The sequence below is a fragment of the Mytilus edulis genome, chromosome 8 (genome assembly GCF_963676685.1).
Source record: "Mytilus edulis chromosome 8, xbMytEdul2.2, whole genome shotgun sequence".
NCBI classification, from domain to species: domain Eukaryota; kingdom Metazoa; phylum Mollusca; class Bivalvia; order Mytilida; family Mytilidae; genus Mytilus; species Mytilus edulis.
The window spans coordinates 49,685,763-49,705,862 of NC_092351.1; the positions used below are offsets into that span (position 1 = coordinate 49,685,763).

A 20,100-nucleotide genomic window follows, 5' to 3' on the forward strand; every position below is an offset into this window, starting at 1 on the left:
TAAATAAAATTGTTAAATGCGACATATAATTGTTGATTCTATGTCATTTCGTCTCTTGTGCATTATATTGCATGATAGGTCAGCCAACAAGAATTCATCGTATCATTTTCTAACATCCCTCATTTTTTGAAACAAAATAATTCGTTTCATATATGAAAAAAGATTATAGACCATAACCATAAGGGAACACTTTTGACAGCTACATGTACTACCATGTACCTACATGTAGCATTACAGTTACGGTTGGATATTTCTACTCAAAATGATCTTTCACCATGCAAAATTTGAACTGATATGCACTTGTAAATTTGCTTTAAAATTCTTTTATAAATACTTTCAAAAGATACCTTAAAATCTAGACACGTTATCAATTTATATCTGTTATGTATGTCTTTTCTATGTTGTAATGGCTAATCGGAATGTATTCAAGTATTTGTTAAAAATAACATTGATATATTATTGGTTGGATACGGCGGAATATCTCTTAATCTTATAGGTTGCACTGTGTAAATACAGCTGTTTCTCAAAACACGCCTCTTTTGGGGAGATCTTGAATATTCATAGAAAATTAATTTTGTTTACATACTGGTTCCCAGTTATGCTCTCTGTGTTTCATCTCACAGAGACATAACTTGGGAATGTTACCATTGAATATACATGTGCACATTGTTTACATTGAAATTGTGGTAACCTTTCATTCGAGGTAGGGGTAGTTAAGAAAATTAATGCTGGTTTAATCTATGAGAAATTAAGGGAATATAAACGTTGAAAATATGCCGCAGAGCCCTATATTTTGGTTCTTTGAAAATAATTGTGGTGCATATGAACTTTCAATTCTAGGATAAGATTTTTCTAAACTTCATAGTAAACATGGTACAGTTTTAGCCGTAAAAAGAGTTCCTATGGGAAATTGCATTGTCAATATGTACAGGAATGCAACCTTAAACTAGTATTATGCAAAATAAATTTTAAAAAGTCATTATACTTATACTGTTTTCTATATTGCAGTTATACTTGCCACTCTATTGATTTGTTACAATATAGTAACATTAGATATAAGTAAGTATTAGTATTGCGATATAAGAGGAAAATGGTTTGAAATTCATTATGTTAATATTTAAAGCTTATCACGGTTAGTAGAGTGTCCGGCTATGATCGTGTTTTTTTTCGAGTGATTCGGTTTTTTTTTTTCCTAGTGTAGTTCGGGATTTTTCGAGTGACGAAACATGCGATAAGTTCAATTAACTGATATTTCGTAATTATAATAGATTTTTGCATTACTACCTATCTTATATTGAATACTATACACGTTTTGATCAACAAAGAGGCACCATTTCCTTGTATTTAACTAAAAAGTAAAATCACAAAAATACCGAACTTAGAGGAAAATCTAATCGGAAAGTCCATAATCACATGGCAAAATCAAATAACAAGATACATAAAAAACGAATGGACAAGAACTGTAATATTCCTGACTTGGTACAGGCATTTTCCAATGTAAAAAATGGTGGATTAAACATGGTTTTATAGCGCTAACCCTCTCACTTTGATGACAGTCTCGTCGAATTCCGTTATATTTACAATGATGCGTGAACTAAACAGACATAGTAAATAAAATAGTCAAAACATGGGTATAGCAGTCATCATCGTCTAACAATTTTAAAAGAAACAATTTAACAGAACACAAAAACATCTATCTACAAACACATTCATTGATTCGTGTGGATGACGTCAGAAAATTTGTATACGTCACATAAATTTGTCGTTCAATGTATATACAAACAATTTTAAAATTTCACATAGGCAATGTAAGCATACAGGATTAAAAAATCAAAAGTATGCAAGAATCAATTTCAGAAATAGACCAAGATTTAAAATAGTCAAAAAATTATATAGAATTTATAAGAATTCACAAATAGTTAATTCCACTACGCGAATGAATAATTTTGACGTTTGTGGTTCAACGTATTTTGTAATTCATAATGTCTATAATAGAAATATATTATATTGACATAAAATAGAACAAAATCATACTGACGGGATCTTTTTAAAGTACAGAATCACGTTATAAGAACCAAAGAATATTATATTGACATAAAATAGAACAAAATCATACTGACGGGATCTTTTTTAAGTACAGAATCACGTTATAAGAACCAAAGAAATGCAAAAAGTCGCATATACAAAACACAACAGCAAAAAGTGAAAAACAATACTAACACATCGACGGGATGTATAAGTACCGAGCCACGTCAAACGGATATCACATAGAACAATCCAACAGCAAAAGTAATCTTAATAATAGAACAAAGACAAATGTAAGAACAATAACACACGTTGGTATGATGATAAACAACATCAGTACGCAGATTCTATACATCAAGACCATCATGTATTATTTGTGAAGTTGACACGGAATATTTATCAACAAGGCCTTGGTACCTTCCGATCGTTCGCGAAATTATGTTGGTTTACAGTATATGCTATCACCAGCTAGATTGTCCAGTGCTTCGAACGACATCAGGAACAACATCGTAATGTCTTATATCCATATTTTCCATTTTTAGGCACTTTTCTTTTACTGAAAGAAAGTTCTCATGGTGTTTAGTTCCTGTATGACCAATTATTATATATGCATGATTAGACTCCTTCTCACAGTAGTAGCATTTAAACATTTTCGGTTGTCATTTCTTAAACAATAAAATAATTAATACAAGATACAAGACAAGTAGTAAATGAAATATTTCGGATGTATACTTTTTTTAAAAACAAACATATATCAATATCTCACCTTACACAACCTATATTAGATTGTTGATATCACCAATATATAATGTACATGCGATTTATAAGATGTAAGGAAAAGAATATATACAAATGAACGATACTTGTTTATAAAATTCAAGTGTTAATACACCATGTGCCTTGAGAGTACTTCATTTGAACCTTTACTTTATAGTTTTTTTTAACGTAAATACACCAACACATAACATTTTAGCTATAAGAAATGTGTTTAATCAATCGATAAAACAAGGACACACTCGAAAAATCCTGGACATAAAGAAATGAATTTAGTCTCAAAATGTCGTTTTCAATGCAATAACAATATTTTTTTTGTAAAGTGTCTGTATATCTAATGATATATAGATTCCATGTATGCATTTCCGTCGACATTCGCATTGGTATGTGTAAGAAAATGGCTTTATACAGTATTTTGGAATAAAAGCATTAAACGGCCAAATTTAACGAAAGACAAGGTCAGAATGATAATATATTATTATCTCCAATACTAACATGCCATGTATAACCTTATATATCAAACTCAAGCTTCTATATCACGTCTTGTCAGAAATGAAGTCTGTTTGTTTATATTTTGATTATATTCACTCGAAAAAAGTGTTCACACTGGAAAAAAGCCCGATCAAATCACTCGAAAAACCACGATTCTGGACGGACACTATAACTACCGTGTTTATCTATTGCAATCCTTATTTGAAATTGAATAGTATCGCCTCACATCCAGAGGCGAATAATGAAGTCACAGCCAAAACTTGACACATCACATGGGAAAAACTCTTAAAAACAATTTATTAGCGTATTAATATTGATTTTGGAAGCTTTTACATTGTATATAAAACTTTTGATAAAGGACAACAAACAAAAATTTAATTTAGTGATTGAAATAGAAGCAATCGGGCAAATATCATTGCGTATGCTGTTGTCATTGTTTTATTCATCATACTGAAAGAGACAAAACATTATTCTACTTTAATTACTGATAGAAAAATCTTTATTTCAATAATTGTAAACAGAGACAGACACTGTTATTGACAAAAGAGAGTTACAGCACACCAGAGGAATTTGTATTGAGGAAGTCAATACACTACATTTTGAAAAGCAAGCTGCTAAAAGTAAGTTAGGTTGTCTTGAACTTCTTTTTCTGCTTTAGTGAATTCACAAAACGTTGTTATAGGACAGTAATACTTTTAGTATACTATCTGCATGCAACGTTGTATAGGTGTCAATGCCATCTTTAATTGTTAGAGAAATTTATAGCATTAACTGGAAATGAATACCTATTGAATGTATACTATTTTGTCAATATGGCTTTTGAAGGGACATTTGGTACGAGATATAACCCCAAAAAATATTGTTATTGTTCAATCAGAAATAAAAGTGAAATAGAAAATATTAATTTACTTTTACCGGCCAGTTTGGTTCATATTTGTCATGTTTGTCTAAAGAAGCTGAGAAACATTGTTGATTAATTACTAACATGCAAGTTAATGATTCGACCTCAACCAATCCGAACTCATATAACCTTCAATTTAATTCCTTAGCGAGAGTTCAATGAGTTATGAATTATGCGTGTTAAGTTATTGAAAGGAAAATAATATCAATATAGAAAGTGAAGCAAAAGTAAACCATTTGATTGACAGGTTCGATCCACACAATCTCAATCTTATACAGGAAACACCGATGATCCACATATTATATGTTTTACTGACCTAGAAAATTCAAATCTATCTATATCTATATATATCTATATGTCGGCAATCCTCGGAAGTCACCTTGATGGTTGATTAGATGGTGTTAGAAGCGCATTTTTCTGTATGTAAGTATACCAGGAATGCTCAAAGTCAAATATTTGAAAGCTGAGGATGTATAAGAACCGACACATTTGAAGAACTATATGACCAACAATGATCTAACCATTAAAAAAAGCCATCTAAGGCCAACTTTGACTGAGGGAGATTAAACATAAGTTCTTCATAATTTTTTTTGTCATGAATCATGTAAGTACCAAGGTACTGACTTCTGAGATGATGATACCCTCGGGGACTGATAATCTGACAAAAATTACATTTGATGTCGTCTACAGGCAATAACTTATGAACTGTTGCTTTTCAAATTTTAAAATGTGTTTACACAAAGATGTACATATTAAATTATTTTCAAACTTTACTGATTACAGCTTAATGTAAATCATACGTTGATGGTATACTTTCAGAACAGCCAATTCATTTAGATTATTTTGGAGAAGAGACTCATACAGATATCGTTTTAAATACAAAAGTACTTTTGCGCATATATATAACTTTAAAAGACGCTAAGATAACAGTTATTTCAGGACCTCCAGGGTGTGGGAAAACATCCTTTTTATATCACGCTGCTATGAAACTTGGCGAGGCAGACAACTACAAGATATGTTTTGTATCAAATCCAGTGAAACTTATTCAGACTATTAATATAGACGAAAAACAAATATTCGTGATAGATGATATCGGAGGGGAAAATTCGTTGAAAGAAAATAGTTTGCAGTCTTGGAGAGCAAATGCAGATTCAATCTCTCAAACTGTAAGTCAAAGTTTGAAAACTAAATTGATATTGACATGCAGATCATATATCTACAGTAATGAAAAATTCAGTTTATTGAAAATTCCTCATATGCACTGCGATATATTACACATGAAGGGTTTTTGACAACAGTAGCGATGTGAAGACGGTAAATATGTATTTGTTGTGTTTCTGCAGAAGAAACCAAGTCACTGTATGATGAGTTATTATGTTTTGAAAACCCCTTTTCATTGGTTTTTGTACAATATATCGGAGTCCAATGCAATCAGTTATGTTGTTCGACCATAATCAATTTAAGTTCAAAATGGACAGACCAAACTCGATGCAAGTTACATTACTTTTTTAATACAATAATTTCTTATTCTTTTTACGTTAAAAAAAGATAAGTCACCGGTACATTGTCTGTATTTATCATCAAATTCTTGAGTTCTCCTTTTCACAAACTTGCAATTTTATTGACGTCATGATTTACAGTAATTGTTAACAGGAACGCGTTATATCCGGATCTGAACTAAGTTAGATTTTTTTATATTACCGTCAATATTCATATAATTAGAAACAACGATCATAGACTAAAAAATGAAAACAAAGCTTTTTTATACAGAAAATAACCTCTGAAAATGTGATCGTAATAATAAATGAAGACCGGGGAATGCCTCACCATATGTTATATTATCTTATATGTAAATATGTCGCATCAGTCAATTGTAATGTTATAGGATGTTTTTGAAAAAAATATTAAACATGTTAAATAAAGACTTAATTTGTGTTTTTTTCTTTTTCTCAATATAGCCAACTCATTTATAACGTGATAAAGTTGGACACATAAGGGTATGCTATTATTATGAAATGAAAATAGCCTGTAAAAATAAATGTATGATAATGCAGCAAATCTGTGTTCTGATATACCAATGTTACAGGTTAATCTTTTAGTATCGTATTCAAAAACTATTACAAAAATACCGAGCTTCCCACGGTAAATTGTAAAAGGAAAAGTACATTACCATTGACAAAATCAAACGATATACTATATTAACATACAAGACGACCGGGAAACAATATAAAGTCTGTTGTATTTTTGAATCGAAGCAAGATGATGAAAATGGTGGGATAAAGCTAGTTTCTAAGCTAGCTAACCCTTTTAATTGCTCAATAATTGGTTAGTGAACCTGTATAAAGACAAACATAGATAAGTAATCTAAAAACTTTAAGACATACTAGATAAACGTGACAATAATTGGAAGCCAGCAGCGAAAACTTTGTAGATATACATCACAAACATTCGAGTAAAATAAGATAAAATAGTTGTGTATTCAGAATAAAATCAACGAAAAGTTGCTTCTAATTGGATATTTTTTTTGGATAAATATAGCAATAAGAAGATGTCGACCAGCTCCGGATGCGGTATTTTCCTGCTGCGTTAATACCAACTGATGGCCTTCGGCTGTTGTCTGCATTTTCGTCGGGTTGTTGCCTCTTTGAAATGTTCCCAATTGCCATTCTCAATTTTATGTTTGTCTTTGTCAATGAGTCAACTTATCATCAAATTCAAATAAAGTGACTGTGAGCACTTACCAGCAACCACAAGGGCTCAAATATTGGAAAAAAACATATCGTGTAGTCGGTGATATTAGGCTCCAACATGAAAAATATGAGACAAATCAATTGAGAAAACTAACAGCCTAATTTTTACCAACACATTGTATGCAAAACGTTAAAAGGACTGTTTTTTAAAAGTAATAAATCGCTGTTTGATGTGACTTGATAGTCTTATTCGAATTTCGTATACTCATCGATTACGTTATTGAACATCTCGCCTTACATGTAAACTGTAAACTGGCTTCCACGTCCACTCTGTGTAGTATATCTGTTTGTATCTATCTGATGAGTTAAGCCTTTCCCAACTGATTTTTATAGTTTGTTCTTATGTTGTACTGTTACACCACTGTCCCAGATTAGGGTGAGGCTTGGAATCCCGCTAACATGTTAAACCCCGCCACATTCTGTGTGTATGTGCCTGGCCTAAGTTAGAAGCCTGTACTTCAGTGGTTCTCGTAGCAAATTTTAAAATTTATAACCCACTCCAAAAACTAATAAAACTAATAGGAACTACATTAAAATGTATAAAAAGTATCTCTGACCGTCTTTAAATTGCAAAATTATGTTCCTTACTCATCCTTTTTTTTGGAAGCTGTCAAACATTTTTCATCTCGCCATTTTTTTCAAAACACGTGCTGATTCTATATTTTTAAGACTGCGTGATGAAACCTAATTTGACGGTATTAAAGAAGGCTTTGTGCAAGAAAGGAGGATTTATCGTTGGTAGGTATCCGCAACTGGCAAATAGTTCATGCATGTTGAGAACGAAAAAAGATAACCGATTCATAGTGATGATACAATATTTACAGTAGGTTTTTGATTTCCAATTCAGATAATTTGAGCGTGTGTTATGATTGAAGTTAGGAAAGGAAATGATATTGGTGATGACTGTCTGTAATTTATCATGATAAAATGAAATAGGCCCTGGTAAACTTGGTGTACCAATTTATTTGAAAGTTTATGAAAAAAGGTCTAGTCACCAAATATTCATGTGTTTTAGATTCAATTATCCCATGGGTTTGTCTTCTGACCGTTCTAGAACCATGCAGAAGTAGAGTAGCCGTTTAGGTTGCATTTCTGTAAATATTGACAATGCAATTTGCCATAGGAACTCTTTTTATGGCTAAAACTGTACCACTTTTTCTATGAAGTTTTGAAAAAATTCTTATGCTAGAATTGAAAGTTCATTTGCACCACAAATTTTTTCAAAGGTCAAAATATAGGGCTTTGAGGCATATTTTCAACGTTTATATGTCCTGAACTTCTCAGAGTTTAAACTAACACTAACTTTCTTAACTACCCATACCTCGAATGAAAGGTTACCACAGATTTCAATGTTAACAATATGCACATGTTTATTTAGTGATAACATTCCAAAGTTATGTCTCTGTGAGATGGAACACTGAGAGCATAACTGGGAACCAGTATGTAAACAAAAATTAATTTTCTATGAATATTCAAGATTTCCCCAAAAGAGGCGTGTTTTGAGAAACAGATGTATTTACAAAGTGCAACCTTTAAGAGTGTGGGATGTCTTAACTGACGACCTTTTACCCTCGGATAAAAAAAGTGTAGTCCAATGCAAGTTTGGGAGCCTTGCAGCACATCTTTAAGGTTCAGTAGGCAGTCCGTTGCAAGGATACCTTTTGGACCCTAATTTCAAAATGACATTCCAATTCCCCGACTTTTTCCAACTCGACCATTATCGAGACTCTATATACTGTATTAGTCATTGATTAATTTCGTCTTTAACATTCACAAAATATTTTTCATCTGACTTTATAAATAAGTAATCAACAAAGTTTCCAAACACATGGATTATCATGGCAGTTACCAAAAACGGATAAGGTCTGACATGAGTTCTATGAATTTGAAACTACCAATCATATCATGTTTTTGTCCACAGTCTCCATCAACTTATTGATGTATTGAAAGACATGTGTTCCTGAACGAAATTGATCAATATACTGTGTGTAATACTTCACTTGCAATCAAACTCGATATAAGTGCAACATTGACGATTCCGTTCTAAATATAACGTTGGATATTGTCAATATAAGTTAAACACCCGTGTATTACATGTATAAGCCAAAGTTGATGTATTGCTTTGAAGTTATTCTATAAAAGACAGCTATTTACATTGATGAACAATGTGAAATGCAACACAAATAGTTTTGCGATATCAACAAGGCGACCTACATATTGCATGTAGGTGTTGTGGAAAAGGACTAGACATGAATACATTAAAAAATTAAATCCTGTGCCGAGAAAGGATATAATTCGACAAATAGAAAGAAACGAAACTAATTTATGAAAGAAAGTTTTACTTTTAAAGTAAGGTAAGTATCTGTATTGTGCCGGAAATGAACCCAACATTGAGCAAATTTTTTTCTGGTTTCGTATTCAGAAAATGTAGTTTTGCTGGTTAGCAAATGGTTAGTAAGTACTTTAAACTAAATTTAAGGCCAGTGTTTGACTTGTATGATTCAGACATATATCCTTTCTGTTTTAGTTCCAAAGTTATTTTCCATAAAGTAGGTAATTGTGAAGTCTCATGCAAATCATACAGACTAAAACCATTATTTGATGTATATATTTGTATGATACATGTATGTGCATGCCTTAACATTCTTTACAGTGTTAATGCATGAGAATAACGAAATGAGAATCTATTTAACAAAATATGTGATCGGATGAGACCCCTCCCGAATTAGATTGATCGCCTGGTGAGCAACATACTGGTGTCACTTATGCATATGAAGCAGGATCTGTTTACCCCTCAGGAACACCAAGGACAACCACCGCTTTTTGGTTAAACTCGTGATGCTTTATATAAAAGTGCTTGTTTTCGATGTTGTGTTTTTGTATTATTTGTTTCGTCGTTGTTTTTATGTTATTGTTTTGTTTGGCATTGTCAACTTTTTGTCTCACCTGTCTCATTGGGCCAAGTGAGCTTTTATCATCACTTGGTGACCGTCGTCCGTCGTCTTCGTCATATTTTTTTTTTGTTACAAAACGGGAGTCTGATGACCCCGTTTGGCAAACAACATGACTGACATGCCTTAAATAGAGCATAGGGGTAAATGCAGATTTTGACTTATATCTCTAAAATTGAAGCATTTTGTATATGATATGATTATGATATAATTATGTTCATCGGGTGAAGATATATTTGCCCTAAATTTTTCGAAAGAATCAGTTTTCCCCTTGTTGGGTTACTGCCCTTGAATTGTCAATTCTAAGACAATTTGCAGTTCTTGGTGTTTGGTGATTATCCTGAATAAAGGTAAACTGTAACCAGCAATAGTGTTTATTAACGTAAGATCAAGAAATAAGTCAATAACTCAAATTGTCAATAGAACCCTTAATAATGAGTTGCCATTTAGAGTCCATTATTAATCTTTTTCGAAAAATTTTGCAATTTTTTGAAATAATCGTCTCCTCTATAGGTTGCATGTTGTATATACAGCTGTTTCCCAAACAACGTCTCTTTCGGTGCGTATATAATATTCATAGTCATTTGATTTGTGTACGTACTCGTTCCCAGATATGATCTCTATCTTTCATTTCGTAGATACATATATATATATAACTTGGGAATGTTACCAGTAAATAAACAAATGCATAGTGGTTAAATTAAAATCTGTAGAACCCCTAGTCTACGTAGGGGTAGTACATAGTTTTAGTGTAAATTTGAACTCGGGAAAGAAGTTCGGGGTATATAAACGTTCAAAATATGCCACACAGCCCTATATGTTTACCTTTGAAACAAAAGAAGTACATATTCCATCCTAGGATATATCTTGTTTTTCAAAACTGCAAAGTAGAAGTGGTTTAGTTTTAGCCGTAAAAGGGAGCTTCTATTGACAATTGCATTGCCGATTTTTACAGAAATGCAATCATTATCATGTATATAGGGTTAAAAAAGAGAACATACGGCAACGTCTACTTGGCTTTTTGTCCAGCTGATGAGTTAAGGTTTTTTCAACTGATTTTCATAGTTGGTCCTTATGGTGTACTGTTACACCATTGTCCCAGATTAGGGGAAGGGTTGTGATCCCGCTAACATGTGTAACCCCGTCTCATTATGTATGTATGTGCCTGTCCCAAGTCAGGAGCTTGTAATTCAGTGGTTGTCGTTTGTTTATGTGTTGCATCTTTGTTTTTCGTAATTTTTTTTTATATAAATAAGGCCGTTAATTTTCTCGTTTGAATTGTTTTACATTGTCGTTTCTGGACCTTTTATAGCTGACTATGCGGTATGGGCCTTACTCATTGTTGAAGACGGTACGGTGACCTATAGTTGTTTATTTCTGTGATATGTTGGTCTCTTGTTGAGAGTTTGTCACATTGGCAATCATACCACATCTTTATTCTTTTATATATAAAAAAAATACATCAGATCTAGTTTATCTCAAAGATTTTAATGAAATAACTCAAAAATGAAGTTTTATTAATATTTCATAATGAGAAAATCCTAAGATGGGTCAGCATAAATTCACAGTTTACGGTATGTATAGTTTACTTTCAGCTCTGAATGCAAAATACATCCAAAATATATGCATATTTGTAACCTAAATCGTTCAGAACATGTACAATGTAGAAGTGCTTATATCTAATCTTCGTTAAATTCAACCTCATAGATCTTGCCTGAAAATATTAGTGGGATGTTTTTGTTCTGTCGATAATCCAAAAAGAAAGCCGTATAACACCCGAATAAGTTTTGTTTTGTGACTGCAGCATAAAAAGGTACAATATAGAAAACAAAAGAAAGGAGAACGATACCAAAGGAACAGTCAAACTCATCGATCGACAATAAACTGAAAATGCCAAGGCAAAAAAAAAGAAAAAGACAAACAGAAAAATAATAGTACACAAGACAAAACATAGAAAAGTAAAGACTAAGCAATACGAACCCAACCAAAACTAAGGGTGTTCCAGAAGGGGACACAGAATCTGCTTCACATGGGGTATTCGTCGTGTTGGTCATGTTATTACACACCCGGTAAAAAGTCTAATTCGGAAGGTCACATTCGTGAAAAGGGAAATGGATTGCAGTAACAACATAAAAACATATCCGATATATGAAACATATAATGCATAACGGTCAATCAACTCGTGATGGCGTCTGTACGATTTACGAAGGTATGATTTTAACTTCGCTTTTTGGAACTCTTGGTTTTATAGCGCTTCTATGTGAGCACCAACCCTCCATCAAGGAAAACATGATGGGGAATACAATGGGGCATATCTTATCATTTTGGATATACATAAACAGAGAGATATATACTCCGTTTGCAAGCGCTGCTGGAATGTTGCTACATATAAATGGAAAGTTCACAATTGGGAAGCTAAACTCATCTCTTTTGTCGTAAAGATTTGTTTTCAACCGATCCTCACTGTCAATTGCTAAATGTAAGTCAAGATATAGGACAGACGTAAGTGTATATGCTATATCCATTATATCCTCAATGCTCTTCAACTTTGTATTTATTTGGCTTTTTAACTATTTTGATCTGAGCGTCACTGATGAGTCTTATGTAGACGAAACGCGCGTCTGGCGTATAAAATTATAATCCTGGTACTTTTGATAACTATGTATAGTTCGATTGGATAGATGCGTACAATATAGTCACCAAATTGTGAATTATTTAGCGAGAGAACATCATTTGTATAGCGGAAAGTAAAGTTAAAGGATATTGCTAACTTCTTATCTTTCTTCATAAAATGGTCCTGAATGAATTCAGCCTCATAATTATAAAGGCACAAGTCGGCAAGAATACCTAAATACTGGTATCTTAAGAGCGTCTAGTTGTTTGTTTTTTTAAATTAAGACTTATATAATACCTTTTTGGTATCTGTAGCCTCTCTTTAAGCTATTCAAAATAAAAATAACTTCGCTATGACTACTTTTGAAGACCTTCTATCCTTGGATAGACATACTATATAGAAATGTGATTACGAAGAAATTTAGGTTATGAAAACATTAATATTGAAAAAAAAACACTAACTGCTGAGTCAAATATCTGTGTAAGTAAAAATAAAAGTCTCTACAAAGCAAAATCAAACAAAGTCATATGCTTTAAAAAAATAATGTAATTTTACTGTCGTTCTTTATTAGGTCTCCTCACCTTCCTAATTGGCGCTCTGTATTGAAAAAAAAGCCATACAAATATGCATAAAACAAACCAGGACATAATAATATGCACAGAACAGACACAAACGTATGATATGTTAATGTATTTCAACACACATATCAAGATACCTATTTGAAATTGTCTTACTTCAAAATGCTGATAAACAAATTCATGTTAATCTGCAACAAAAGAATGTCATATGAAAAGATAGAACAGTTTAACTGTGGCTTTTATGGAACACGTAGAATGCATTGTGTTGAGTGCTAATATGGCTTGTATAATGTTATGTTAAATGCTTACAATGACTTTTTAAATTTTCAAATATTACGAAATCCGACGAGATAGATACATTTATTGGTCTGGTTTGCAAGTTTATGAATACTCCAAAAAGTTGTCGAGTAATAAGCAGTCGTCATTTTAACATGTTAGATGCTTTATTCATGTTTCCGTCAAGCTTTCTTATTCTGTAAGTTTGAATATTTGGTTTTAAATTATGTAAATCCAGAGTATGTCAAACTAGTTAAGGACATACATACCAACAATTTCCGGTATTCTGTTCACCATTATATAGTAATACGCACTATTATATATTAAGTTCATTAAACTACCGTTTTCTGAAATGAACCTGATTAAACCTATAAACCAGTACACGATTATTTTCACCATGCCAGTTGTTTTCCTAAGAGTCTGTCCAAGAAGACATAAACATAAATTACATTAAGCAGAATACATTTACTTGATGATTTTACTTTTTATAAATTTTTAACTTCATTGTAGTGTTAAAACATCTCAAATGAACTTTGGAATAATTTGAATAAACCCAAATTATGGTTTCTCTTGAATGCGACTTCAATCGAACGATACAACATTAACCAAAAGATACACTTCGACAATAAACAGAGTTTCTACGATATCTCAAGCTAAAAATCATTACGATTCTTTAAAAGTTGTTAATAAATTGTAAGAAAAACTATCACCTATTTGCAATCAAAATCCCACGCTCCTATTAACAAATTATCGAAGATAAGTGATATATAATTATATATCTCAAAGTGTATAACATATTCCAAGACTAAGCCTTTCATGATTTCATGGAATAAGGAGAAAGCTTTTGAACTATGTTTTTAATGAAAAAAAAAATAAAACGATAGTCTCGAATGTTTAATGAACTCACTTTGATTTGGTTGACAATGATGATTTTTTTTTCAAGAATTACCAATGAAATTTACCAGATCCAGAGTACCAATGTTGTGAAAATATCAGATATCAGTTATCAGCTGTTGTGTGCAAAAAGTAAGATGTTTAAGTAACTACGAAACGCTTCCAGAGTATCTGGGCTTTTGATAGAGGTCATTGTGCTATAACTTGATTTTTTCTTGATTGGTCAAGGTTTAATCGGTTTTCTTTAACAAACATTATTTATACGCCAAATGGATATTTGATTTCTATTTTAAATGGCCACTGGTCCAGCACAATATATAATTAGTTGCAATATCTTTTAACAATGATTAATGCGGCAGGTAAATGTAAAGTGAAATGCCATAAATCTGCATTTGTTTGAAAATGCAATAATCACAATAAATGTAAAGTTTTACTTTAAATATCATGAATATATTACAAATCAATACATTAAAGTTTGCAAGAGTTTGCACAATTGATGAAATAATATTTACCCTTCCGGAGCACCTGATTTCACTACCGGTTTGTAGTGCAGTTCGTGTTGTTTCTTATTTATTATTTATAACTGTTGATGTAAATGTCCTATGGTTTTGTGAGTCTTTGTTTACTTCTTTGTTTTGATTGTTATTGTCTTCAGGTCAAACAATTAAATCAACGAAGGTTTAAAAAGGAGAAGTGTCAAACCTCCCTCCTCCCAAAAAAAAATAAAATAAAAACACCCAACTAAGCTGTTTTCATTTCAGGAATATACGTGCTCAGTTTACTGGTTTTTAAATTGTAACTCTGTTGACAGCGGTGTGCTGATTACAATTCTCTGTGGTTTTCACAATTGTACCATGACTCATTGATTTTGTAGTGAGGCAACCAATAGGTTTTGACAAAATCAGAAAATCATATGGATTTTGATTTAAAGACGGTGAACCACATTTTCTCACTAAATTAACAGTTTTAAATTCACATTTCCTACAATGATGGACTAACGTATGATAGGGATTTAGATATCCTTCGACGTCTTCGCTCGATTTGCTATGGGAACCTTCTGTCGAATCGCTATCGATTTCTTCTGATTGAACATTCCGAAATGTTGGGAGGTCATTCAAAACTGTCTCGTCTATTTCTTCATAATCATGATACAAACGATTGAGTGCGACTGCTTCACTTGCTTGGTTTGACACAGGATTATTCAATGCAATCACTGGTGGTATGATAATTCTAAGGCGGACATTCAGGACCCTTTTTAAACCAATACCAAAGAAATACACATACACATTATAATCAGACTTGCACCCCCAGCTGTTACGTACAGCTAATTGAATCTTGGCCAACTGTGTTTTGTAATTCTTTGATTGTTGTCAACTACAAAATATTAATTTTAAATGAAATGAAAGCAACATGAGCAAGTGAGAATATCATGTTTGACAAGAAACGCAGCGTAGACAAGGTTATTCATTAGAGTTAGTACGCGGAATGTTTCGAGCACCTGCAATAAATTAACAAAAAGATGTGGTAATACATGTGGTAATACACCTTACTTGAAATCATGGAATATTGGCTCATTATTTAATCCAAATAAAGAAAACACAATAACTTTAAGATTAAACAAATTTATTATTTAACACATTACATGAATATTGATACATTCAATATTAGTATAAAACAATAGATCAATCATAAAAATACATGGAGTGTTTGTCAAAGATATGATGCAACAATATATGACTTATAATGAAGTTATGTGGATACATGTTAGTAAATGAATATGTTTCAACTTGCAGTATTGGGTCGTTAATAAAAAAAACAAAAAACAAAAAAAAAACAAAGGTACATTTCCTATGTTTTTGAAAATGTATAAACATATATTATCGGGAATCGTCTTGATCATTGTTGATATCTGAATAATGCAAAAAGAAAAACAGTCGCACCCTTAAGCATTGTTTAATCTTGATATTTCAACTTTGCCTGTTAACAACCAATCTTGCACAAATTAAAATTTGTAATATGTGTTAAATGTAACCAGTTTTTTTTTTAAATAATAGCACTCTCTCAATCTAGTCATCAATCTGAAAATTTTTACTAATAAAATATGTTTGAAAAGCCTCATGACGATTTACATGGTCTCAATCACACCTACATGTATGTTGATATTAGTCATGTAAATTTTGTTTTACAAAAATACTAAGCCGCTTGAAATATAAGGATGTGATAATCTAATCTCAGACAAGAATGATTTTCAGGAATTTAACCTTTGCAGAAATGTGATTATTTTATAATTTTTTTAAAGTGATGCAAGATGTTTAATACATTGTTCTTGTCATGAACAATCATAGACCATTTTTTCACCATGTGCATTATTATGTAATCAAATACATCTATAGGATTGACACCAATTTCACAACATACATGTACATTGATATGAGTTGGATATACAAATGTACCTCAAGACACAACATTGGTAACTAGTATCTTAAAAGGAATGCATTTATTTATGTGAAAGAAGTGTTTGTGTCTTTTTGCTGATTATTTCAATGTGATACTGTGTCAAAGACGTTTAGAGATACAACACTGTTCTTTCAGTGCAATGATCCCCAACTTTGTACTTTATTTTGCCTTTTTAACGTTTTTTTTATTCGATCATCACTAATGTGTTTTTTGTGGACGAAACGCTCGTCTAGCGCAAAAAACAACAATGTCAACTTGGTCTCAACATGTTGCGTATATCCAAGACAATAAACTCATCATATATCACAGGAATAAAGTATTGTACGCCAAAAGTCTGCAAAAGACTCATCGGTGACGCTCGAATCACAAAAGTTACAGAGGCCAAACACAGTTCTTTTTATCGCTGGACCTAACTTCATGACTACATGATTCAAAGCTACATGTATATCATTGAGCAAAATCAACAATCTAGAGGAAAAAATAAGTGTTAATCACGGTAAGAAGTTTTCTAAATGTACAGATAATTACAATTCTTAAACTTTTAGAAACATAAAAAATCGAAATGTTAATGCATTTTTTCGATTATTTGAACGGTTGCTTTTCTTTCAAATGAAATGTTCAATACATTTATTTAACATAACATGTTATATTCAAGGCAATTCAATTTATCAATTTTTAAATACGAAATGTGCATATACATGATATATACAAGTTAAAATGCGTACAATTTATGAAAACATTTATTCATCTGTACTGTTCTTTGCAAATATAAGATAGATGCACGTTGTAACAATTGTATGCATAAAATATATTATAGTTTAATACATTTTTGTTTCATGTCATGGGATTGTGTCAGTATACAATTGAATCATAATAATGTATTTTTTTTAATGACCAAGGTCAAGAATGTTGTTGTCATCAACTAGTTCATATGCACCCCCACTGTTTTCGAATTCAATAAACATACTAGGCTGCTTTGATCTTGCAATAATTGGTGGAGGAGTTAAACCCATTGTCTCTTGTTTTGGAAAACTTTGTGGTACATTCTTTTGCTTATTTTGGTATTTATATACTGCAGCCACTGCGCATAACACCATTATGATGAGACCGGCGCAAATCATGTAGATACGGATTACATGGTTTGTAGATGCTGTACAAAGTAATGGTGATTATTTTATTTGAAATATTAATAGGATAAACATGTTACATAATTGTGTATGATATCTTCTTTCAACTAGTCATTGTATTTAAAAATGTGTACAAGCTTTTCAATAAACTAATATATACACGAATGATCTTATGATGCATATGTCCAATCAACATAGAATATGAGCAACATATACCTCAGGTTTATAAAGCATACATTTATTTTAAACAATTATGTTGACCTAAACGATAGAGTGAATGCTGAAGTAAGTCTAGTTATATATTGTGTGATATCGTATCGGATGTGGTTTAAATTCTATTTGTTTTTTTTTCTATGTATGCAAAAGTTAAGACAGATAAAGACCTGGTTTATTTATATGATTTTAAGTATAAGAGGGGCAATAATTTGTGATGTTAACGTGTTTTGGCATTTTCAAAGTATTGTTAACTGTTATCTGAGATAAATTTCAACCAACTGTGTAACTGTTATCAGCATGTTTGCATTTGTTGTTTACTGTTTTTGCCACAATCGAGGTGTTGTTAACATGTTAACTGATCCACTATTCTCCCCTCTCGTATAAAGCAACTATATTCAAAGGAACTTAGGAAAAACCAATATGGTCAGAAAATATAAGCAATTAGATAATTTCTAACAGAATTCTATATTTATATTCTTGTAATATTTAGAATATAAACAAAATAACACCATTTTTAAGTCAATCACGTTTTATATTCTATTGTTGTTTACTAGTGAAAAAATAAACGTCACAAAAAATACGTTACTTGGTCGTTGATACAATTCAGTGACACAATTCATAATTCTATCTCGGTGTATTTGTGTTATGTCATAAAATGATTAGAGGTGTCCGTTGGTAGTCTGTGACTTGGATGTTTGTACTGTATTCCTGAGTCGTTATGTTGTCATTTTAGTGGTATTTTTTACATTGCATTTTAAGTTTTGAGGTTTAGCTAGCAAAAAAAACCCAAGTTCAACCCACCGTTGTTTCTTGAAATGTCTTGTACCAAGTCATTAATATGACAGTTGTGATCTAATAGTCTATTTTAATTATGTTGGCGTGTTATTTGGTTGTAGATCAGTATGTTTGTTGTTCCGTTGTTTTTCTCTTATAGTTGATGTGTATCCCTTAAATTTGAGGTTTTACAAGCACGGATATTTGTCGATGTTAGATCAATACACTACAATATATACACTCTTTACAAAAAGCTCTCATATCATTATTTTGAGCTATGACTCTCGGTAGAGATTATTTTTGCAATCCCATTTGCGTCGATAGCCTATTGCAAATTTTTGTGTATCTATACTATTAAACGAGAAGACCTCGTTTTGTGTGTCGCTTCTCCTCCTTCCACAATAGATTAATCATCATACATCTGTGTCCTATAGGTACCATGTATAGTCACATTTGTCATCCATTCTTATGATTACTCAGTTTGGGTTATTTTGGGAGAAAAACGAAAAAGAATGCGTCCGGATATTTTTCCGTCATTGGGCGAAATTTTAACTTCCTGTTTGCGTTTTTCCGATTGATTGATTGTTGGTTGCTTAATGTCAAGTGGCAAACATTTCATGCATATTCAGGACGAGAACAAGTTCACAACAAATACAATAGGTAGGTTGATACAATAGAGGCCATATGGGATGATGGTCGGGGAAATTTGGACTGCCACTGGAAAATGAAGGTACATTGGATAGGGACACCTACGGACCCCTCATAAAGTTGTTGCAAGGGTTCTTAACGTGCAAAGAGCGTGGCACTCTCTTTACACGAGGCATCGGATTTAACGTCACCCTTCTGACCGGACGTGACTGCGAACTTGATGCATCCCGCACAGCCAAACGGACGCCCCACTTCGGCAAGCGTTTATTGCCGGTCGGGAGAAGACCAAGTGACCATATTTCTATACCCCAGTTACCCTTGGGGTAAGCGTTTTTCTGTACTTTGAACATACAACGACTATGAATAAAGTGTATTTGCTATCTGCTATTATTTTCAAGTTTACTATCCACGGCGGCCACAGAGTTTATTAAATAGAGAGGGTCTATATAATGTCAATGACCGCCGTGGATCGATTTGTAAACTGAGGAAGTTGATAGTAAAAAGCATTATATATATATATATATAAAAGATGTGGACGGTATGATTGCAAATGAGACAACTAACCACAAGAGACCAAAATGACACAGACATTAACAACTATAGGTCACCGTACGGCCTTCAAC

General features: G+C 32.2%; 1 protein-coding gene across 1 annotated transcript in view; it reads left to right on the plus strand.

Moving 5' to 3' along the window:
* The window catches only part of LOC139484162 (uncharacterized), a 30,510-nt gene extending 25,007 nt beyond the window's left edge, over window positions 1–5,503 (plus strand). The window contains exons 4-6 of the mRNA XM_071267894.1: window positions 1,009–1,059; window positions 3,813–3,911; window positions 5,012–5,503. Of these exons, the coding sequence (XP_071123995.1) occupies window positions 1,009–1,059; window positions 3,813–3,911; window positions 5,012–5,484 (623 nt within the window). The 3' untranslated portion in view covers window positions 5,485–5,503. The remainder of the gene's footprint in view (window positions 1–1,008; window positions 1,060–3,812; window positions 3,912–5,011) is intronic.
* Window positions 5,504–20,100: the final 14,597 nt, after the last annotated feature.